This window comes from Helianthus annuus, chromosome 14, assembly GCF_002127325.2.
Source record: "Helianthus annuus cultivar XRQ/B chromosome 14, HanXRQr2.0-SUNRISE, whole genome shotgun sequence".
NCBI lineage: Eukaryota > Viridiplantae > Streptophyta > Magnoliopsida > Asterales > Asteraceae > Helianthus > Helianthus annuus.
Genome location: NC_035446.2, coordinates 6,101,960 through 6,126,088, shown reverse-complemented (window position 1 = coordinate 6,126,088; position 24,129 = coordinate 6,101,960). Strand labels below are relative to the sequence as shown.

Sequence of the window (24,129 nt, the reverse complement as noted above, 5' to 3'; positions counted from 1 at the left end):
CCCTACTTGCCGTCAACCTTAACCCTACCTGCCGTCAGCCTACCTGCCGCCTCTTCTTCTTCTTTTTTTTTTTCTCCGGCGGCTCAATCCCTTCTCTACCACCTGCACCGGCTATCTTCTTCCTTCTCCCACCAACTATCCAGGGCCACCCTCCCTCTATTTACTACTCAAGAGAAAACTAACCACAACTCCCACAAGTTTGCCTTCACTCTTACCCATACTAATTATGGGTATTGGAAGGCTATGGTTGAACCGTTTCTCATCTCAAACTCTCTGTTTGGGTATGTTGATGGCACTATTCCCTGTCCGGCGGCTAAAACATCCGAATCTTCTTCCACCGATAACCCTAACTATGCTCGCTGGGTTGCGAACGATGCTCACGTTCGCATGCTAATTATCTCTAATGTTTCTGAATCCTCGTTCCAGCATGTTCAAGGCAAAACTTCCCGCGAGGTTTGGCTCTCACTTGAACGTGCCTATGCCCCGCAAACAGCTTCCCATGAATACACTCTAAAATCCCAGCTTCTTAAACTTACCATGAAGGGCGATGAAAAACCGGTTGATTATTTAAGTCGTGCTCAGGAGCATGCTACGGCTCTTGCCAATATTGGTGAACCGATAAAGGACAAGGATCTGGTCATGTTTGCTATCTCGGGTCTTCGCGAAGAATATAATGGTTTGAAAAGCAACCTTTTGGCTCACTCCCCTTCGGTCCAGTTTCAAGAATTACATGGTCTTCTCACCAACCATGATTACATGTTAAACAAGACCCATGACCCCACCTCCCCCCCGGTTCCCCAAGCCTACAACACTACTGCCAGTGTCTCCCCTATTACCAACCTTCAATCTCAACTTCAAAATTTACAGCTTCTTGCCACCCAACTTTAGCTACCACTTGCAGCCGGTTAACCCCCCCGGCTCCGCCCACATCTGTTCTTGGCCAACCCCCTCCTCAAGCATATTTTGCCCCGCGTTCCTTCAACAACAACCGCGGTTCTCGGCGTGGCAACTCCCGTGGTAATTCTCGTGGCCAATTCAATAATTCTCGGGGGCATGACAATGCATCTCAGAACCGGCAGTTTGGTTGGGCTTCTACTCAGAACACTGTTTATGGTCATTGCAACCGATGTGGTATTGGTCATTTACCAACCCAATGCCCCACCCAATCAGGCTCCCCTCACTCTTTAAATCAGGCGAATTTTGCTACTTTTTCAGATGGCGGCTCGGCATACGAAGCTTGGAAACCTGATACTGGGGCTAATGGTCATGCTTCTCCGGATTTAGCGAGTCTTGACAACTCTGAAGCGTATCACGGTAATGATTCTCTCCATGTTGGTGACTGTCACACCCCAACCGATGGCGGAATCATCGGGGCGCGGCACTAGGCGAATCAGATTGCTCAAGAGAATCCATAACAACTATATTGCGATGATATTTATTACATTCGTTAAACAAATAATACAATCACATAAGTCATCACAGATTTCTTGTTCTCTCGAACAATTCAAATCCGACAACCTAGATTTTGGGTGAGTTTCTAGACTTCCTAGCTTGATTTGATGTCGGCTTCAACTAAACCTGCAACATACGTTAAAATATTGTCAATACAAAAGTATTGGCGAGTATACAGGTTTGATATGTAATAGTGTAATAGGTTAAAAGTGCTACGAATTTCCACAGGCATAAACGTAATACACGACATATATACTCACAAAACTGATACTACCAGCTAAGTCCTCGATGCTCGATTCTTCGATGGCATAACTAGACCCCGTTGGGCGCAATAGTACTATACTAGTCGTGGTGGGACGTCACAAGTATTAGTCCTAGCATATATGCAACTAGCATCACGTATATCTATGCACAGTTATTCGCAAGTGACAAATTGACTGATTGAATTATTCGTTTGATAGGTTCGATTTATAAGGAACGTATGTTACACCCAAAATTCGATAAAAAGGGGTCAAGTATACTCACAGTGCGTATATGGTTGGATTGGCGGGGTAATGCCTGAGAATACCCTGATTTCAGACTGATTACATGAGTATTGGTGTAACACCCCGTGTTTTCCAAAAGTCAAAGTCAAAGTCAAGAGTTGACTGTTATTGGAATTAAAGATTAATAAAGATTAATTTCATTTTAGTTTCATTTTGATTTTCGTATTATTTGGAGTAAGTGTTGTATAATCAAACTAATCGACCGATAATCGAACTGTGAATCAACGACCGACTGTGAATGATAGGAAGTAACAATGCAATAAAGCTAGTCAATCAATAATCAAGCTAATCAAATCAATCATCGAACTCAAGTGTGGGGATCTTAGTACTTTTTATACGTGTGTGTGTGCCTTATGTGTTACTTGTGCATGTTTACTTTTATGTTAAAGTGTGAGGTGAATCAATCAAATCAATCAAGACTCAAGGGTGAATCAAACTCAATGGAAATCGAACCCGAAATGGTTGTAAGGATGCTTGTATGTTAGATATAGTAGTTGAGACTAAAAGTAATTTGATTAGGAATTCTATCATTCTCAAATCATCGTTCATCGAACTCGAAATATCAAAAAAAATCGTCGCGAAACACTCAAAACCAGGCAAGCCGATCGAACAGGGCAACCTGATCGAACAGGCTAGCCGATCGAACAGGCTGTTCGATCGGACAGCTGCTCGATCAGGAATGCTGTTCGATCAGCTGACCCTTTCCTCTTTTGGAAGCCTATAAATAGGGCTGTCCTTGTCAAACTTTCCACTTTTGGAAAAGCTCTGACCGACCAGCCTCTTCTTCTCACTAAATCTCAGATTTCTCTCAAACCGGTAAGTATTTCGCTCTAATCCTTGTACGTTTTTGTTCATTAATCGATTCTCCATCTTTCTATCTTTCAAAATCTGAATTTCATCCATGAAATCACCAAGATCTAGGTGTTCTTGGGTGATGTCATCATGTGTTCTTCAAGAACACTAAGTTTTGACATCATTCCACCATGAATAGCTTAGATCTAACCGATTTCCACATAAATAACCTAAAATCTTTCAAAGATCTTAACATTTCACGGTGGAAAAGGATTAAAGAATGGGTTTTCATCTATCTTTCAACTCTTTTACACTCAAAACGGTGAAAACGAGACTTGAACCGGTTTATAAATCAATCTAGACAAACACATGGTTCAAGATTCGGGTTCTACCGAGAGATATACCGATTCCGGGTTAAACGTTAAACTTAGGTTCCAAACCGTCTCTGACCGAGTTTGGGTGATTCCTGCTCGAGTCAGTAGACTAAGTAGGGACTTCAGCTTGTGGTTCAACTCGTAGTCAAAATATCTCTAAAACATCAACGATTCACGGGAATAACCAAGTGTTAAGTGTTAGGTTAACCGAATCGAGAAGCTGGCCGAACGGCTAGGCTGTTCGATCGAACAGCCCAACCGAACGACTATGCCAGCCGATCGACTAGGCTAACCGATCGACTAGCACTTAGTCCCCCAAACTCACAAGGTGTAGTATTGACGAGGTACTGTTCGATCGACTACGCCACTCGATTGTAAACATTACTACTCGAATCATGAGATACTATACTTCAACACTAACCTATTCGAAACATTGGAATGTCACCCGATCGAACATGCCAACCGATCGAGTGACATATTTGAGAACAATGAAGTGCTAGCCGATCGGTTGGGCTAACCGATCGAACAACTGTTCGATCGGCCAACTTGAAAGGTAGTACAAACCATCATACACAAACACATCCTTCACATCAAAGGAAGAAACAATCCACTTGAAGGAACCAGCCGATCGAGCCAGCCGGCCGATCGAATGGATGTTCGAACGGACTTTCAAACCAATCGAACAGCCCACTCGATCGAACTGCTGTCCGATCGAATGGTCTACTCGATCCAAGTACATTGTTTACTTTTCCGCGTTACTCATCGTTGTGTTATCGAACTATTCAGGCTAACCTATTCTCAGTGCTCCCTTCAATCCACAATCAATCACTGTGAGTATACTCGATCCCTTTTTGCTTTCAGCACTTTTGGGTGTTACATACGTAATCTATCAAATACACAAACAACACAAACTATTTGAACGCTAACCTACTTGCATGTATTACTTGTCTAAATGATTGCTGTTTATTATGTTTACACGTGGAGTGCTATCTGCCTGCTTTAGCAACGTAGTACTATAGTTTGGACTCAGCACCCGTTCACACGGGGGTTGCTAAGGACAATACTTGCATGGATTACGGTGGTAATCATGTATTGCGAACTGTCTCGGACAGTCAACCCGAAGTCGTTGGTATCGATGGTCCCATGTTGATAATTTACATGCATCGTTTGCCCTTGTGTACGTGCTTGGTTATGCGTAAACTTTTCCAAACTCTATATGCTATATCAAACTTGTGTACTCACCTTTACATTATATGTATTGACTTTTATTTTAACGTATGTGACAGGTGTTTAAGCTACTAGCGTGCTAGGGAAGCGAGGCAATAATAAGCTTCTAGGAGCCTGTGACCTTAGGACAGTGTCCTCGTACCTGTTCCAGGGCCATAATTATCTGTAGATCTTGTACTGGCACCTGTAGTCAGTAAGAACTACCGTTAGCTGTCTAGAAGTCTTGAAACAATATTTAAATTCGGTCTGTAATAATTAAGAATATGAGTTGTCGGAACAGTTCCCATATTGTTTAGTTGATTTCTATGATAACTTGTTATTATTTGGGACACGGTATGGGGCGTGTTATATAACTGAATTGTATGATAGTTGTTGTGGAAACTTCTGAACAATCTGTTTCGCTCAGTGCCGCGCCCCGATGATTCCGCCATCGGTTGGGGTGTGACAGATTGGTATCAGAGCCATAACTATAGGGAATTAGGTTAGACACGATCTAGTCCGGATCGCTGTCTTAGAGACCTAGACTATAGTTAGGAACCAAGAGACCAAGTTTATGTGCTTATTTTATGTTGTTTCCTTTTATTCTATCACTACATCCGAACTCCGAGCCAAATTTTGTAATTTGGACGGGATTAGGAGTGAAACTCGCAAATTCCTGCCTAAATTACAAATTTTTTCGATTATTTTGTGCGATTTTCTATCAACAAACGGGGGAGAATTATACCAAATAAGGGCTGAAACCCGTAATTTGATGAAAATTTTCCTCTAAATTTTCTTAAAACAAGGAAGAAATTGCTGAGCTAGGGGTGAAACCCTAACCTTGGCAGTTATTCCGACGTTATTTTATCTCGCCAAGGCAATTGACGGACTCCAATGACCTGAACTCACGAGTATGGCCTAGAATGCGCATGCATAATGCCCAAGAATCGAGGCAGAAAACATGTCCCCTAGAGTCGAAAGTGACGACAAGTCAACTGTGAATAGTTAAATTGCCATGGTTAGTCAAAGTCTAGTAGCCGCAGACAATCCATTTTCCGATTTTGGGTGTTGCTTTGTTGATTTTATATGATTTACCTGTTTACGTGTTTTAAGATTTGTTGGTTACTCCGTTTGTTATCAATCTACGTGACTCTTGTTGCTATTCTATCTCGATTCAAATCCCTGTTGATGTGATCTAAACGAAACCAGTGTGCTATGCTACGCTATACGACTAAGATAGACGATACAATGTGGTGCTATCCGATACGCAAAACGAACGGCACTCGACTTGTGGTTATAGGTTTCTGTTTTCTGACTACCTCTGTGATAAAATTTCGTGCGTGTTTAGGAAATTAAGTGCTCTATTTGCTTAATTGCTTATGTGCCCTAATTGCTTCTGTGCTTATGTGCCCAAATTGCTTCTGTGCTTATGTGCCTCTATGATTATGTGCTTATGTGATTATATGTGTTACGTGACGAGAGATGCGACGTGATTCTAAGCTTTAGAGATCTAAGAACGTGTGAGACTCGAATTCGTTGTGTTGAGCCTGTGACGATGTCTATTGCAGACCATGTCGTCATCTGGACAACCTAGATCACACTCGCGTCTTACCCGCCAGGAGAAAAGAGATCGACGTCTGGCTGCTATCATCTCTAAGACCGTGGCGAAAGCCGTCAGTGATGTGTTCGAGAACGCAAGCAAGTCATCTGAGGAATCCCGAACCCTCACGCCCAAAGACTCCAACAAAGCTACTTTTAGCTTCAAACAATTCAAGGCATGTGGGCCAAAAGAGTTTACCGGTGAAGATGGCCCTACGGCTCTGTTTCATTGGTTTGACTCGGTAGAAGTCACCCTTCGTCAAAGCGGATGCCCAGATCACCTCCGTACTCTCAATGCTACCGGTGTCTTCCAGTCGCGAGCTTTGGACTGGTGGACTGCAGAAAGGAACAAGCGCGGGAACGACGCTGCATACGAGCTGACGTGGAAGGAATTGAAAGCGATCATGATGGACGAGTTCTGTCCTCCCCACGAACGCCAAAAGTTGGAGGATGAGTTCTGGAGTATCAAGCAAAAGGAGGGAGACAATGCTGGTCTCACCGCCCGTTTCAAGCAATTGAGTATCATATGTCCCGACCAGGTCAAGACTTCTGACATGACCATCAAGAAATACATCCGTGCTCTTCCGGATTGTGTCGCAGATTTTGTTCACGCCGCCAAACCCGCAACGATCGAGGAAACCTACCTACTCGCTGCTGAGATTAACGACAAGCGAGTTAAGGCTGGTGTCTGGGATAAGCCATCCAAGTCGTTGCATCAAGTTACTGCCGCATCAACCGACAACCCTACTGCTCAAGCCTCCAAGACCTCGAGAAGAAGAAAGAAGAACAAGGGTTGTGCTGCTGCAACCAATGCTGCTCCTCTTCAGTCAGTACCACCACAACAGCAACAGCCGCAGCGTTCAGCGCCAGTGATCAATGCGCCGCCAGCGAAGCGTGCGTACACCGGCCCCCACCCACTCTGTGCTACATGTTCTTATCATCACCCGGTGGGTGTGGCTTGCCGTTTCTGTGTCCACTGCAACGTTTACGGGCATTTCACTGCGAATTGCCGCTATGGTCCCCGTCAAGCTCAAGCCCAAGTCACTGCCAACCAAGCTCTACTCCCTGCTCCTCAAGCTCCCCAAGCTGCACAGGCCCCGACAACCAATGTTCGGACCTGCTTTGCATGTGGTGACCCTAACCACTTCGCGAACCGGTGCCCGAACAGGGTGGTGAAACAAGAAGCCCAACAACCCCAGCAACAACAACAACAGCCTCAACAACAAGCCGCTCACGCCAGAACTTTCAACATCAACGCACGCCAGGCTCAAGCTGATAACAACGTGGTCAATGGTACGTTCCTTGTGAATGGCATATATGCATCATGTTTGTTTGATACTGGAGCCGATAACTGCTTTGTGTCATTTGAGTTTGAGAAACTTCTTAGACGTAAGCGCTCTTATCTTTCGACACCCTTCGAAGTAGAAGTCGCTACCGGAAGAACCATTGCTGTCAATTCTGTGCTCCGTGATTGTACTCTCGAGCTCAACAATCATATATTTCCGATTAATCTCATTCCAATGCAGCTCGGAAGTTTCGATATCATAGTAGGCATGGACTTTCTTCGTGAAAACCGTGCTGAAGTTGTGTGTTCCGATAAAATGATTCGATTTGTGTTAGCTAGTGGTGATATTCTATGTGTGTACGGTGAAACTACTGCGAAAGATCTCAAGCTCATGTCCTGTCTTCAAGCTCGCAAATATCTCCGCAAGGAATATCGAGCCTTCTTGGCCAACATTGTTGTAGCAGAGGCGGACAAGAAAAGGAAAGTTGAAGTCAAGGATGTTCCTGTTGTCCGAGAATTTCCTCAGGTGTTCCCTGATGATCTTCCTGGATTACCTCCTAGTCGTGATATCGACTTTCGAATCGACCTTATTCCAGGAGCCAACCCAGTGGCCAAAGCTCCGTATCGACTCGCTCCATCTGAGATGCGAGAACTCTCAAACCAACTCCAAGAGTTACTTGAAAAAGGCTTCATTCGCCCGAGCACTTCTCCATGGGGCGCACCAGTCCTTTTCGTCAAAAAGAAGGACGGGTCGTTCCGAATGTGCATCGATTACCGGGAATTGAATAAGCTGACCATCAAGAACCGATACCCCTTACCAAGAATCGATGATCTGTTTGACCAACTACAAGGTGCTCAGTGTTTCTCCAAGATTGATCTACGTTCAGGCTACCATCAGTTGCGGATTCAAGAGGAAGACATACCCAAAACCGCTTTTCGAACCCGATACGGCCACTACGAATTTGTTGTCATGCCTTTTGGTTTGACCAACGCACCTGCGGTCTTTATGGATCTGATGAATCGCGTGTGTAAACCGTTCTTAGATCGTTTCGTCATTGTATTCATCGACGATGTCCTGATCTATTCCAGATCGAGGGCCGAACATGCGCAGCATCTGCGATTGGTTCTCGAGTTACTTCAGGGAAACCAACTCTACGCCAAATTCTCCAAGTGTGAGTTCTGGTTGGAGGAGGTTCAATTTCTGGGTCACATTGTGAATAGTCGGGGTATACACGTTGATCCTGCAAAGATTGAGGCAGTCAAGGGATGGGTTACGCCAAAGAATCCGACAGAAGTTCGCTCTTTTCTCGGATTAGCTGGTTACTACCGGCGATTCATCGAAGGATTCTCGAAGATTGCTGTACCACTTACCTCCCTTACTCATAAAGACAAGCCTTTTGTGTGGGGAACCGCGCAGGAGACTGCTTTCCAAACCCTCAAACACATGCTGTGCCATGCACCAGTTCTTACACTGCCGGACGGAAGCGATGACTTCGTTGTCTATTGTGATGCTTCAAACCTTGGACTTGGCTGTGTTCTCATGCAACGAGACAAGGTTATAGCTTACGCATCTCGACAGCTCAAAATCCACGAGAAGAACTATACAACCCATGACCTCGAGCTAGGCGCAGTTGTCTTTGCCTTAAAGATTTGGCGACACTACCTGTATGGTACAAAGTGTACGATCTTCACCGATCACAAAAGCCTACAACATATCTTTAACCAGAGGGAACTCAATATGCGTCAACGCCGATGGGTAGAACTTCTCAACGATTACGACTGTGAGATCCGTTATCACCCAGGCAAGGCGAATGTAGTTGCAGACGCCCTCAGCAGAAAGAATTACGTGATAGGTGTTCGAAACATCCAGGCTCAGTATAACCTCGAAGCTCTCATCCGCGAAACACAACACGCTTGCTTTAACGAGCGTACGTTGAAGAAAGAACGAATCTATCACGATGGAACTCAGCTCGTGAGCAAAGCCAACGGGATATTCTATTATCTGGACCGAATCTGGGTTCCGAGGAGGACAGATTTGCGAAAGATCATCATGAACGAAGCCCACAAATCCCGATATTCCATTCATCCCGGTGCGGACAAAATGTACCAGGACCTTCGCTACAAGTACTGGTGGCCTGGGATGAAAAGGGATATTGCTCTATATGTTGGTAGCTGTTTAACTTGTGCAAGAGTCAAGGCTGAACACCAAAGACCTTCAGGCTTACTCGAACAACCGCCGATACCCGTATGGAAGTGGGAAAGCATAGCTATGGATTTCATAACTAAGCTTCCGACCACGCCATCAGGTCACGACAGTATTTGGGTTATAGTCGACCGTCTAACCAAATCAGCCCACTTTTTGCCAATACGAGAAGACTATAAGGTGGCCAAGCTAGCCCAAATCTACACCGACGAGATCATTAAGAATCATGGTACGCCTCGAGACATCATTTCGGATCGCGATGCTCGGTTTACATCGAGATTGTGGGAAACTTTTCAAGCAGCTCTTGGTACGACGCTGAATTTGAGTACCGCATTCCACCCGCAAACCGACGGGCAGACTGAAAGAACGATTCGTACTATTGAAGACATGCTCCGTGCGTGTGTTATCGATTTTGGTGGTAGTTGGAGCAAACACCTACCGTTAGTCGAATTTTCGTACAATAATAGCTATCACTCCAGCATCGAAATGGCACCTTTCGAAGCCTTGTATGGTAGGAGATGTCGCTCGCCTATTGTATGGCACGAGGTCGGTCATTCACAATTGACTGGGCCCGAGATTCTGCAAGAAACGACTGACAAGATCCACCAGATAAGGGAAAATTTGGTAAAGGCCCGGGACAGACAAAAGATGTACGCCGATAAACGACGCAGGCCCCGCGAATTTGCAGTTGGCGACTACGTGCTCCTAAAGGTATCGCCTTGGAAGGGAGTAGTCCGATTCGGCAAAAGAGGGAAACTTGCGCCTCGATTTGTTGGACCTTTTAAGATTCTGGAAAGGATCGGTAAAGTTGCCTACAAACTCGAATTACCGGAGGAACTCAGCAATGTCCACCCGACTTTCCATATTTCAAACCTTCGAAAATGCGTAGCCGACCACGACGCAATAATACCACTCGACGATCTTCAGGTCAATGAGACGCTACACTTCGTGGAAAAGCCTGTCGAAATCATGGACCGACAGACCAAGCAACTCAGACGCTCTCGCATTCCTATTGTAAAAGTACGATGGGAAGGCAAACGAGGCGCGGAGTTCACTTGGGAACTCGAAAGTGACATGAAGGCCAAGTACCCGCAGTTGTTCATATAGATCTGAAGCATCAAATTGGTAAAATCACACGGCGATGTACGGTTCTCGGCCTAATTTCGGGACGAAATTCCCTAAAGGAGGGGAGACTGTAACACCCCGTGTTTTCCAAAAGTCAAAGTCAAAGTCAAGAGTTGACTATTATTGGAATTAAAGATTAATAAAGATTAATTTCATTTTAGTTTCATTTTGATTTTCGTATTATTTGGAGTAAGTGTTGTATAATCAAACTAATCGACCGATAATCGAACTGTGAATCAACGACCGACTGTGAATGATAGGAAGTAACAATGCAATAAAGCTAGTCAATCAATAATCAAGCTAATCAAATCAATCATCGAACTCAAGTGTGGGGATCTTAGTACTTTTTATACGTGTGTGTGTGCCTTATGTGTTACTTGTGCATGTTTACTTTTATGTTAAAGTGTGAGGTGAATCAATCAAATCAATCAAGACTCAAGGGTGAATCAAACTCAATGGAAATCGAACCCGAAATGGTTGTAAGGATGCTTGTATGTTAGATATAGTAGTTGAGACTAAAAGTAATTTGATTAGGAATTCTATCATTCTCAAATCATCGTTCATCGAACTCGAAATATCAAAAAAAATCGTCGCGAAACACTCAAAACCAGGCAAGCCGATCGAACAGGGCAACCTGATCGAACAGGCTAGCCGATCGAACAGGCTGTTCGATCGGACAGCTGCTCGATCAGGAATGCTGTTCGATCAGCTGACCCTTTCCTCTTTTGGAAGCCTATAAATAGGGCTGTCCTTGTCAAACTTTCCACTTTTGGAAAAGCTCTGACCGACCAGCCTCTTCTTCTCACTAAATCTCAGATTTCTCTCAAACCGGTAAGTATTTCGCTCTAATCCTTGTACGTTTTTGTTCATTAATCGATTCTCCATCTTTCTATCTTTCAAAATCTGAATTTCATCCATGAAATCACCAAGATCTAGGTGTTCTTGGGTGATGTCATCATGTGTTCTTCAAGAACACTAAGTTTTGACATCATTCCACCATGAATAGCTTAGATCTAACCGATTTCCACATAAATAACCTAAAATCTTTCAAAGATCTTAACATTTCACGGTGGAAAAGGATTAAAGAATGGGTTTTCATCTATCTTTCAACTCTTTTACACTCAAAACGGTGAAAACGAGACTTGAACCGGTTTATAAATCAATCTAGATAAACACATGGTTCAAGATTCGGGTTCTACCGAGAGATATACCGATTCCGGGTTAAACGTTAAACTTAGGTTCCAAACCGTCTCTGACCGAGTTTGGGTGATTCCTGCTCGAGTCAGTAGACTAAGTAGGGACTTCAGCTTATGGTTCAACTCGTAGTCAAAATATCTCTAAAACATCAACGATTCACGGGAATAACCAAGTGTTAAGTGTTAGGTTAACCGAATCGAGAAGCTGGCCGAACGGCTAGGCTGTTCGATCGAACAGCCCAACCGAACGACTATGCCAGCCGATCGACTAGGCTAACCGATCGACTAGCACTTAGTCCCCCAAACTCACAAGGTGTAGTATTGACGAGGTACTGTTCGATCGACTACGCCACTCGATTGTAAACATTACTACTCGAATCATGAGATACTATACTTCAACACTAACCTATTCGAAACATTGGAATGTCACCCGATCGAACATGCCAACCGATCGAGTGACATATTTGAGAACAATGAAGTGCTAGCCGATCGGTTGGGCTAACCGATCGAACAACTGTTCGATCGGCCAACTTGAAAGGTAGTACAAACCATCATACACAAACACATCCTTCACATCAAAGGAAGAAACAATCCACTTGAAGGAACCAGCCGATCGAGCCAGCCGGCCGATCGAATGGATGTTCGAACGGACTTTCAAACCAATCGAACAGCCCACTCGATCGAACTGCTGTCCGATCGAATGGTCTACTCGATCCAAGTACATTGTTTACTTTTCCGCGTTACTCATCGTTGTGTTATCGAACTATTCAGGCTAACCTATTCTCAGTGCTCCCTTCAATCCACAATCAATCACTGTGAGTATACTCGATCCCTTTTTGCTTTCAGCACTTTTGGGTGTTACATACGTAATCTATCAAATACACAAACAACACAAACTATTTGAACGCTAACCTACTTGCATGTATTACTTGTCTAAATGATTGCTGTTTATTATGTTTACACGTGGAGTGCTATCTGCCTGCTTTAGCAACGTAGTACTATAGTTTGGACTCAGCACCCGTTCACACGGGGGTTGCTAAGGACAATACTTGCATGGATTACGGTGGTAATCATGTATTGCGAACTGTCTCGGACAGTCAACCCGAAGTCGTTGGTATCGATGGTCCCATGTTGATAATTTACATGCATCGTTTGCCCTTGTGTACGTGCTTGGTTATGCGTAAACTTTTCCAAACTCTATATGCTATATCAAACTTGTGTACTCACCTTTACATTATATGTATTGACTTTTATTTTAACGTATGTGACAGGTGTTTAAGCTACTAGCGTGCTAGGGAAGCGAGGCAATAATAAGCTTCTAGGAGCCTGTGACCTTAGGACAGTGTCCTCGTACCTGTTCCAGGGCCATAATTATCTGTAGATCTTGTACTGGCACCTGTAGTCAGTAAGAACTACCGTTAGCTGTCTAGAAGTCTTGAAACAATATTTAAATTCGGTCTGTAATAATTAAGAATATGAGTTGTCGGAACAGTTCCCATATTGTTTAGTTGATTTCTATGATAACTTGTTATTATTTGGGACACGGTATGGGGCGTGTTATATAACTGAATTGTATGATAGTTGTTGTGGAAACTTCTGAACAATCTGTTTCGCTCAGTGCCGCGCCCCGATGATTCCGCCATCGGTTGGGGTGTGACAATTGGATAGCGCGTTAAATGATATCGGAACACACGGAATTGAACGAAAATCAGATTTAAGGTTGGCCCGTTCGGATGGGCTGTCCGATCGGATGAGTTGTCCGATCGGAAGGGCTGTCCGATCGGCCAGCCTGTCCGATCGGCTAGCATGTCCGATCGGTTGGGCTGTCCGATTGACCGGCCCTTCCAGCTGTTTTCGACAATTTTGCATGTTTTCGGTGGTTTTGGTCGAGACGTTTGCTGAGACGCGTTAAACAACTGAAATTCCATCAAAACCGGTTTGTTCTATCAGCCGGGAATCACCCCGTTCCATCAGAACTTGCCGTTCTTGGTGGTTTTCCCTTGTTTAACCCGAAATTTGTTGTCTCATCGTTAGGAATCAGATCTTTGACCAACACGACACTAGAAATGAGTAGAAGGTTGGTATAAGCTCCGATTCCACCGTTTTTTAGTGCCTTGAGAGTAAAAGAGTTGAAAGAAAGTTGGAAAACCATCCTCCAATCCTTTTATTCATGATTATGTGTAGATCTGATGTGAAAACCTTGTTTATTCTTGTGGAAATCCCTTAGATCCGAGTTGTTCTTGGTGGAATGAGGCCAACACTTGAAGTTCATAAGAACTCCATGATGACATCACCCTAGAACACCTCAAATCCGTTGATTTCACGGTTAAAAGTGGGAATTTGAAAGATAGAAAGGTGAAGGAATGCATATAGATCAAGGAAGTACAAGATTTGAGTTGAAAACTTATAAGAATTGCGAGAAATCGAGAGATAAAGGGGTTGGAATGTCTGGTCGAGCAGCAACAGTGACAATAAGTGTATTGGAGGTGAATGAGGGGTATTTATAGGCAAGGAGGAAGGAAATGAGGGCAAGTTGGCCTGGATCGGATGGCCCGTTCGATCGGCCGGCCTGTCCGGATCGGACGGCCTGTCCAATTGGCTGGCCCAGCCGTTCGGCTGGCCCGTCCGATCGGTTGGCCCAGTCGTTCGGCTGGCCCGTCCGATCGGTTGGCCCGGTCGTTCGGCTGGCCCATCCGTACGGAGGCCTTTTGATCCTCGTTTTTGGTGCGTCGCGATAGTTTGGGCCACATTTCCATATATTTATATTATTTATTTGTTTATTATAATTAATCACAAAAGGGTCGTATTTACGTATCTATATATTCAATATTCGGTGCGATGATCGAGTTACGCGTGCCTTCGAGAGCGTTCTTCGATGTGATGTGCCACAACGATTATCGTGGTACTACTTGCTCGTATTGTCGTCATCGTTACGATGGCTGGAGACATGGTACTCACCCGGTAGTCTTTGTTAGCGTTGTTTGTTTACGTTTTGACACCTCACGGTTATCGAGGAGGGTAGATTAAGCCCTCACTCAACATCATCGTGAGTGCTGTTATTTATGAAAATAGCTTTGTAATAGCGATAGAATATGCGTAATTATTCGATTATACTTCGATGTAGCGATGTATCTGATATAGTTACATTATGATCCGAATTTCTGGTGCTAGGCGTAATGAGTGTAACGAGTAGTAACAACGCACGAAAGTGCGGGTTGTTGCAGTGACGGTACTCCTTTACCCATTTTTCACATCGATTCTAAAACCTTCTTTACACCTCATAAAACGTTTAACCTTTCTAATATTTTGCATGTTCCTGCCCTTAAACAAAACCTACTTTCTGTGCAAAAATTCTTTTCTGATAATGACGTTTTCTTTGAATTTCACTCTTCCTTTTTTGTTGTGAAGGACGAGTCTACACGCACTACCCTCCTAACGGGTCCAAGTGAACAGGGTCTATACACCATTCGCCTACCTCACCTCAAATCACTTCCCAAAGTTGCTTTCACTGCTGTCAAAGAATCTTCCACGATCTGGCATCATCGACTTGGTCATCCCCACCGGCGTGTTTTGCAGTCTATTATTTCTAGTTATTCTTTACCTGTTTCTACAAAACTTTCTTCTTGTTTATGTACTTCTTGTCAGTTGGGAAAATCATCTAAACTACCTTTAAAACTTTCTACTTTTCATAGTTCTAATATCTTGGATTTGGTTTATTGTGATGTTTGGGGACCTTCTTCTACTTTATCTCTTGACGGTTATCGCTATTTTTTATTATGTGTGGATCATTATTCTCGTTACATGTGGTTTTACCCTTTAGCACAAAAATCAGATGTCTATTCCACTCTTAAAAACTTCATAACTATGGTTGAACGTCAATTTAACACTAAATTAAAAACTACTTAAACCGATTGGGGCGGTGAATTTCGCAACCTAACACCCTACGTTATTCATCGGCGCTCTTGCCCTCACACTAGTGAACAAAACAGCATTGTCGAACGCCGTCATCGGCATGTTGTCGAAACCGGCCTTGCCCTCCTAGCCCACTCCAATCTTCCTCACCGTTTTTGGTCTTTTGCTTTTGAAACTGCTACGTATCTTATCAACCGTTTACCTTCTCGCACCTCTTCCAACACATCTCCTTTTCTTCATATTTTTCATCATAAACCCGATTATTCCTTTCTCCGTGTCTTTGGTTGTCAATGCTTCCCTTATTTTCGTCCCTACACCCGTCACAAAATCGACTTCCGCTCAACTCCTTGCATTTTCCTTGGTTATAGTCCTTTTCATCACGGTTACCGGTGCTTCGACCCGGTCACCGAACGTGTCTATGTGGCACGTCATGTTCGCTTCAATGAACATGTTCTTCCGTATCGTGACTCTCCACAACCCGCTCCTCCTCCACCCATCTATACCTCAATTTTTCCCCAACACCACCCCCACTCGACCCTTCACAGCCCGCTGCCACTTTTCAAAACTCCACCACGGCTGTTCCGCAATATGAGCAGCCTCCACAGCCTCAACTCGAACCTAAGCAGCCTCCACCACCTCCACAGTCTTAACCCGAGGCTGCCCCACCGCCTATCCCACCTCAGCCTCCAACCACTGCTGACCCTCAGTCTATGCCTCAGCCTATACCCCCTCCGCCACCTCCTCCTCCACCTCGGCCCCGCCCCTCCAATCTACGCCCTAACCCGAAACCTACTGATCATTTCAGCCCTTCGGCCTATTATTCTCACACTTCCACTGATCCACTTATCGAACCTACTTCTTTCACCGTTGCTAACAAGTCACCGGAGTGACGTCTTGCCATGAACGAGGAGTTTCAGGCACTTCATAAAAACGGGACATGGTCCTTGGTCCCTTGTGTCAATAATACTAACTTGGTTGATTGTAAGTGGGTATACAGGTTAAAACGAGATGCACAGGGAAACGTAACTCGCTATAAAGCTCGTCTTGTCGCCAAGGGGTTCCATCAACAACATGGTGTTGATTACCATGATACTTTTAGTCCGGTGGTGAAGCCTACTACTATTCGGGTGGTATTATCTCTTGCGGTTTCTCATAAATGGTGTATGCGACAACTAGACGTGCAGAATGCCTTTTTACATGGCACCTTGCAAGAAATGGTTTACATGAAACAACCCCCGGGCTTTGTTGATCCACAGCGGCCGAACCATGTTTGTCTCTTACACAAGTCCCTCTACGGGCTTAAACAAGCACCGCGGGCCTGGTTTACTCGGTTCTAAAACTGATCCCTCTTTGTTCATTCTCAACTCACGGGGCTCACTTGTGTATATTCTGGTCTATGTTGATGATATTATTATTACCAGGAACAACAACCAAGCTATTGATCATATTATCACTCGTCTCAGCTCAATGTTTGCCATCAAAGATCTCGGCCCCTTGCACTACTTTTTGGGCATTGAAGTTGTGCGTAGCGGGCTTGACCTTATTCTGTCTCAAAAGAAGTATATTTCGGATCTCTTACATCGCTCTGGCCTGTCTGACTGTAAACCAGTTTCTTCTCCGATGAGTTCTTCTCAGGTTCTTTTACCTAATGACAGTCCGTTATTCTCTTATTCAACCAAATACCGTCAAGTTGTTGGTGCCTTGCAATATGCCACGTTAACACGTCCTGATATTGCCTTCTCGGTCAATAAAGTTTGTCAATTTATGCAAGCTCCATCCGAAAATCATTGGACAGCCGTTAAGCGTATTTTGCGGTATTTAAAAGGTACGGCTGACTTGGGCCTTCGGATCCGCCATCATTCGGACTCGGGTCTTCATGCTTTTACCGATGCTCATTGGATCGACTCTGTCCAGGCCATTGGGCTGGGTGTCCTGTCGATCGTCGATCCACGGGGAGATTCGCTGTCTATATTGGATTTAATGTTGTTTCATGGTCAGCCCAAAAACAACGCACTGTGTCTTGTTCATCTACCGAATCCGAGTATAAAGCCCTTGCGGATACCGTGGTGGAATTAATCTGGTTAAAGGCCCTTCTTCATGAACTTGGTTTTACTACAAAATCCTCACCTATACTTTGGTGTGACAATTTGGGAGCCACCTATCTTTCGGCAAATCCGGTTTTTCATGCCCGCACAAAACATGTTGAAGTTGATTTTCACTTTGTTCGTGAACAGGTGGCTCAGGGGGATCTAAGTGTTATGTTCATCTCTACTAATGATCAAATAGCTGATGTGTTTACCAAGCCGCTGTCTTCTCAACGCTTCTTGTCTCTACGGTCCAAGTTGCAGGTCGTTCCCCGCCCTCAACTTGCGGGGGTATTTAATATTAATCATTGTATAGGGTATTGAATTGTAATATCAAACTCTATATATAGAGGTTATTATTGTATTCATTATTCAATTCAATAATACAGAATTACTTTGTTCTAACTGAAACAGACAGCTTCGAAACCAAGGGAACTATATGTGTATTACAAGAAGAGGAACTTGAGGCGGAGTAATTAATTGTTCATAGTGTCATAAAGTCGTCGGTTATTACTCGTATACGCAAAATGAATATAACACGAATAAATATATGGGTCAGGTTAGCAGTGCCGTTCCTACATTTTCGGAGGCCCTAATCGAACTAAGAAGTGGTGGCCCTTTTGCAAAATTATCATTTTCAACATATTTAGTAACAAAACCCTCCTCATTTATCCGGGCTTGGGACCGGCAATTATAAACTAAAAAGTTTATAATTCGCATAGTTATTTTTTTTTTTTTGAAAGTCATATGTTTTCTATAATTATAGTATATCTTTAAATAAAAACTACTTTTCTAGCTTTAACCGAGGCAAATTGTTTGATGAAATTATTGTAATTAGCCCCAATTCAACAAATTAGCCCTAATTCAACAACTTAAAATCAACCCTAATTCAACAATTTAAAATAATGAAATAAGCCCTAAAGGCCTAAATAACAAACTGAAATCAACAAATTAGCCCTAATTCAACAACTTAAAATCATCAAATTAGCCCTAATTCAACAACTTAAAATCAGCAACTAATGAAATAAGCATAATCCATAAACATGAGATTCAAATTGGCAAATACACCCCTGATCTATTATTAGAATTGGGTTATTAGGTTTATATAATGTTCACAGACGAGATATTTGGGCCTGATCTATTAGAAAATTGGTGGCCCTTCAAATTTGGTGGCCCTAGGCTTGGGCCTAGGTTCATATACACATAGGGCCGGCTCTACAGGTTAGGGTTGAAGAAATCAACCCGCCAATCCAACATTATTAACCTGTCTAGACCCAAAGTGTTTTTATTTGTTTTTCATTTTGAGGTTGGATTTGATTTATTGTGTTGATACAAGTTGAGCATTCTTCTTGAGTTCTGAAAGTTAATTTCAAAATATTTTTCTTTTCATTTTGAAAGGAATCATTTTTTATCAAATTTTAGAACTAAAATTACACAACTTGTCATATAATGATATCAACTGATCATGATTTTCAGAAAGAATTTAAGTTTTGTTAGTTTGTTTCTCCATTATTTAAATAAAAGGTTTAAGCCTTTAATGGAGCTACTACATGTTCTATTATTGAAATTTAAATAAAAGGTTAAGCCTTAAATGGAGCTATTATATATCATAATGGTAATGACACATTTTTGTGTGCCAAATATTCAAGGAATGAACAGACTTACCAATATTAGCATTAAAACAATACTTAAAACACTTGAACATTGTCAATGTCAAACACAAATGGAACGACGGCTCGCAGGCGAGCTAAATAGTTGCAGTTACGGATAATCCTAAGAAAACTTAAGAACAGCAACCAACTATACATTGCTCAAAACATCAAAACAAAAACCAAGGGTTTTCAACATAAACGTCATGTCACGCGTTCATAATCAGTCCCAAAACCTCGGCTCCAAGATGAAGCTAGCCGGTTGGGTTCGCGCCACATGCTCATATTTTGACGTCGAGTACTTCTTAAACACCGCAACAAGTTTCCCTGTGCCCGCTTTCTGGTGTAAACCGACCATCATCTTCGCACATTCCCTGTAAAAAGCGACAAAAATGGCAAATTGTTACATAATTATAACTTAGAAGTGAAAATTTGTTGCATTTATTAATTCATTATAAAAGATCTTACAAAAGGTGATTCTGTGAGTATTGTGAATGAAATTCACTTGTTTTGGTCCATTGTTTCGAACCCTTGAGAGTAGATTCGGCAGTGAAAACCGCAGCTGCTGCTAGCAATGACGGTGGGAACTTCAGCGTCTCGTATTCCACCAAACATAGGTCAATCAAGTAGAAACACAGTAGCTCCATCTATACAAATAAACACAAAGATTATCAAAAAAGAAAAATCAATTTGCTGCTAGCAATAAATATTGTTTAAAATCTTGCAGACCTCTTTGTAAGATCTTGCAGCTTTGAGAAACCGCTTCACAAACACGAATGGCGTTGGAACCGAGAGGTTGAATTCAAGTGTATTCATCATTTCTTTCTCCTGGAAACATCAAAACGAGAACAAATACGACGTTATAATTATAAAATAATAATAATAATAATAATAAGGTAGATAAATAAAATTGTGTTCGTTAGTTACCATATCAAGAACTTCAGATCTCGTGTAAGCTTTATCAGAAATTACGATAAAATCATCGACAATCGGCACCGTGACTTCTTCATATTTACAAGCGAGAAGCATTGCGGTTATTCCAACGAGTTGAAGATTCTTCCTTACAACGGGTCGGCGCGACAGGAACCGGTCAACAAGATTGACAGTTAGATACAGAGTCTCTTCCATAAGTTCAAACTTGTAATGAACCTGTTTTTTTTTTCATCATAAGTTATAATAATCATTAATTCTGCATTTGGTATGGTATCATAAAATTATAAACTTTAATAATGTACCTCAATTAGCCAGTCGATGAGAATGCCTCTCATCCTATCGGTTATGTCACACTGTTGTGACATATAGCTCGGTGTAACACAGCTTAATATCTGCAATAATATAGAAAAACTTGTTCAAATGTCAAGAAATATTTGACTTTATGCGACTTCTAACGAGTCAAACTTTACCTCTTGTTTCTTGTAGTGGGCATAAATCTCATCAATATACTCCACAACAGCAAGTTGGTCATTTTTGTCAGCATTATCAATGTCCAAAATCGGTTCCTCATAGACATCTTCATCCTAATAATAAACGGATTCCAAACACTAGTCAACGTAACTTAAACAAGCTAAAATACAATGAACGAAGGGATGATTAAATATTTAAATTACTACCATCTTATCGATTTCCTCCAGCATGGATTCTGTGTGTTGCACAAACATTGGTGCATTAAAATCCTCTTCAAGATCAATAATACTGCAGTCTTCATTGTCGGTTGCAACAGCGATTGTTTGGATCTTCGGCTTCTTTCCCTATTAAAAAATAAAGTTCATATATCTTTACAATTTTTTTGTAAAATAGGCATGAGTTTCTTTTTACTTATTTATGTTTCTTAACTATGTGGAGTTGGCCATCTCAATCAGATATAAAATCTGATTATCAGTCAAGGGCCGGTATTTGAGATATAAGGTTATTGTGGTGGGATATTCGTGGATATCGGTAATTTTGGTATCATGCAAAATTTATATATACACATATAAAACGTAAAACATGTATAAATGAATAGTAATATTAACTCAAAAGGGCCAATATTTGAAACATGATCCAAAATAACGGTCAATATCATTCTAATATCGGTCAATATCGCCAATATCCCACCGATATTAACTGCATAGTATAAAACTGATTAAAAAATATAAAAAAAGGCTAAAAAGTCGCCGAAACCGTCCCACAAATAGGCGTAAAGTGTATTCAAACTCACAATCTTCTACATTGCTTTAATAAAATAATATGATTATTATTTTAAAAATATAGGATAGATAAGGGTTTATACCTCTGGTAAGGGCAGTGATGGTTTAGTGGTGACATGTGCACTAATTGCCCTGCAGAAACAAAGGTCAACAAAACTAATTTAACTCAGTGTACCCAAACACAAACTTCTTGTAACAAGAACAACAAAAAGTGCCTATTACCGACCTTGTAACGGGTCGACGGACCGGAACAAGTGGTTTCTTAGCAGGGATTTGTTTTTTTCTAGACAGAAAGATAACAACAAACAAACAAAACAACATTCATTAAAAAATTGCATAGATAAAAAACAAGAAAATTGAGTTGACTTTTTGGCGTTTACCCTGGTAACACATTAGCATAAGGGTATGCTGTTGGACCAGTGATAATGTTCTTGTTGATCTCACCCAATGCCCTCCTGTTTTGACCGATCGGTGCACCCAATTTCCCACATCCGGGCTTGAATCCCCCTACTAAATAGCATCAAAATTTCAAACTTTATTAGGGATTATAATCTTTTTTATTCAGTCAGACATTTCATCAAACAGTTTACATTCATTCTTTATTTAAACTCTAACCTTGTGGCTTTGTAGCCCTAAACACATCTGTGATATTCCTCCTCGATTCAGCCATTACACAATCTGCATAAACCAAAATCCCAAAACGACACCGTTTCAAAACCCATCAAAAAAGCTTAAAATTTCATAATAAGAAAAAACATAAAAGAACATAAAGAACCCATCAATCGTACATATAACTGAAGGAAAAAAACCCATTAATATTCATCAAAAGGATATCAGATTTTCAAACCATATTACGGTTTATAATCTTTTTTCGTTCAGTCAGATATTTCATCGAACACTTACCCTTCATTCTTCATTTAAACTATTATAAACAACCATTAAGAACCCATCGACCATACACAAACCTTAAGTAAAAACCCATATAATATGTATCAAAAGATATCAAAATTTCAAACTTTATTAGGGTTTATAATCTTTTTTCTTCAGTCAGACATTTCATCAAACACTTACCCTTCATTTTTCAAAATTTCAAACTTTACTATAAACAATCATTAAGAACCCATCGATCGTACATAATATTCATCAAAAACATAAAAACTATCATAACCCATTAAGAACTCACCTGTATCGCAACAAAGAACTACAAACCCTTCAAAAACGGACCAAAAAGTGCGAAAACGAGAGAAATGACAAAAGATTAACAGATAATCTTCATCGATGATGAATCTTGAAGTGTATTACTCTCTCTCTAACGATCTGATCGATTGAATTTTGAATATTGATCCGTTGAAATTGAAATTGGGGGAAAAGGGTTTTAGAAATCGAATTGTAAAGAGCGGATTTATGTCCGGCTTTTGTTCACATAAATTTTCTTTTGAAAATAACGGCTAGTTAACCACAGCCGTTGGATCTTTTGTTTGGGTTGATCTGTGTGGGCCTGTGGGGTGAATTTTGTGTAGGACCTTGAAGTTATGGGGTTGTTACCGTTTTGGCCCTTCAAACGATACGCTCGTTTAATTAGAAAATGACTTTTCAAAGTCTTTTTAAATTGTTATGATTAACATTGGTTAAATTATAAGATGTCACTTGTTTGATTTGGTTTAATTGGTTTACATACATTTGATTCAATTAAACGTAAATTACACAGATGGTATCATCGAGCTGGGGTCTCGCTCGAAACAGTCTCTCTGTTCCTACGGGGTAGAGGTAAGACTGTCTATATATTATCCTTCTCAGACCCTACATTAGTTTTGACATTGGTGGGATTTGCTGAGTATGATGATGATGACTCAGATGGTATCATATTATACATTTGGTCCAAACTTTTTAGAGAGTATAGTAATAAGTTTAGTTTGATTTTTACTAAATGACATTAACAATTTGTTAAGTTCAAATAAATGCCCATGTATACATATTAGTTTTGATATTGATGGGATTTGCTGAGTATGATGATGATGACTCAGATGGTATCATATTATACATTTGGTCCAAACTTTTTAGAGAGTATAGTAATAAGTTTAGTTTGATTTTTACTAAATGACGTTAACAATTTGTTAAGTTCAAATAAATGCCCATGTATACATATTCAAATCCCATGTTATTCACTACTTTCATAAGCATTGGCCCCAATTCCTCAACCCCCTTACTACTTAAACATCAACCCCATCAAGACACCCATTGTCGAACGTTATCGGAATTACAAAAGGATTAGGACCGATGCTGACAAACACATCATATGTAACACCGAGAGTATAACATTGGTTGAAGCCCGACAAATATTTTCATTGTGGATTTCCATGAAAGCAACATACATAAACCATTCTTTGTCTAAGAGGTTTTAATCGAATCTAAAGAAGGGGTTGGGGGTCGATTAAGAAGAAAGATGATGGAAATGTGCATTTAGGGTTTTTTATTCGAATCTAAAGAAATGTCCCGCATATTAACCAATTATGGTAACTTA

The 24,129-nt window shown here is 41.6% G+C and overlaps 1 protein-coding gene across 1 annotated transcript; it reads right to left on the bottom strand.

Annotated features, from left to right (window-relative positions):
* Positions 1-19,416: 19,416 nt before the first annotated feature.
* On the bottom strand, positions 19,417-23,003 carry LOC110907944 (G2/mitotic-specific cyclin-2). The gene is made up of 12 exons (XM_022152853.2): positions 22,792-23,003; positions 22,224-22,286; positions 21,989-22,118; positions 21,835-21,891; positions 21,692-21,740; positions 21,033-21,170; positions 20,826-20,939; positions 20,658-20,747; positions 20,350-20,571; positions 20,152-20,250; positions 19,891-20,069; positions 19,417-19,796 (listed from the first exon to the last, which is right to left on the bottom strand). Exons 2-12 carry the CDS (start codon positions 22,276-22,278, stop codon positions 19,646-19,648), a joined length of 1,284 nt encoding a protein of 427 aa, XP_022008545.1. The 5' UTR covers positions 22,279-22,286; positions 22,792-23,003; the 3' UTR covers positions 19,417-19,645.
* Between the last annotated feature and the right edge of the window lie 1,126 nt (positions 23,004-24,129).

Excerpts from the sequence above, each read along its gene's own strand:
- LOC110907944 (XM_022152853.2), bottom strand. The coding sequence starts at position 22,278 with ATGGCTGAATCGAGGAGGAATATCACAGATGTGTTTAGGGCTACAAAG. Across the intron at positions 21,892-21,988 it reads TATGCTAATGTGTTACCAGG|AAAAAAACAAATCCCTGCTA; the intron begins GTAAACGCCAAA and ends CTTTCTGTCTAG. Across the intron at positions 20,748-20,825 it reads CCCACTACAAGAAACAAGAG|ATATTAAGCTGTGTTACACC; the intron begins GTAAAGTTTGAC and ends ATATTATTGCAG.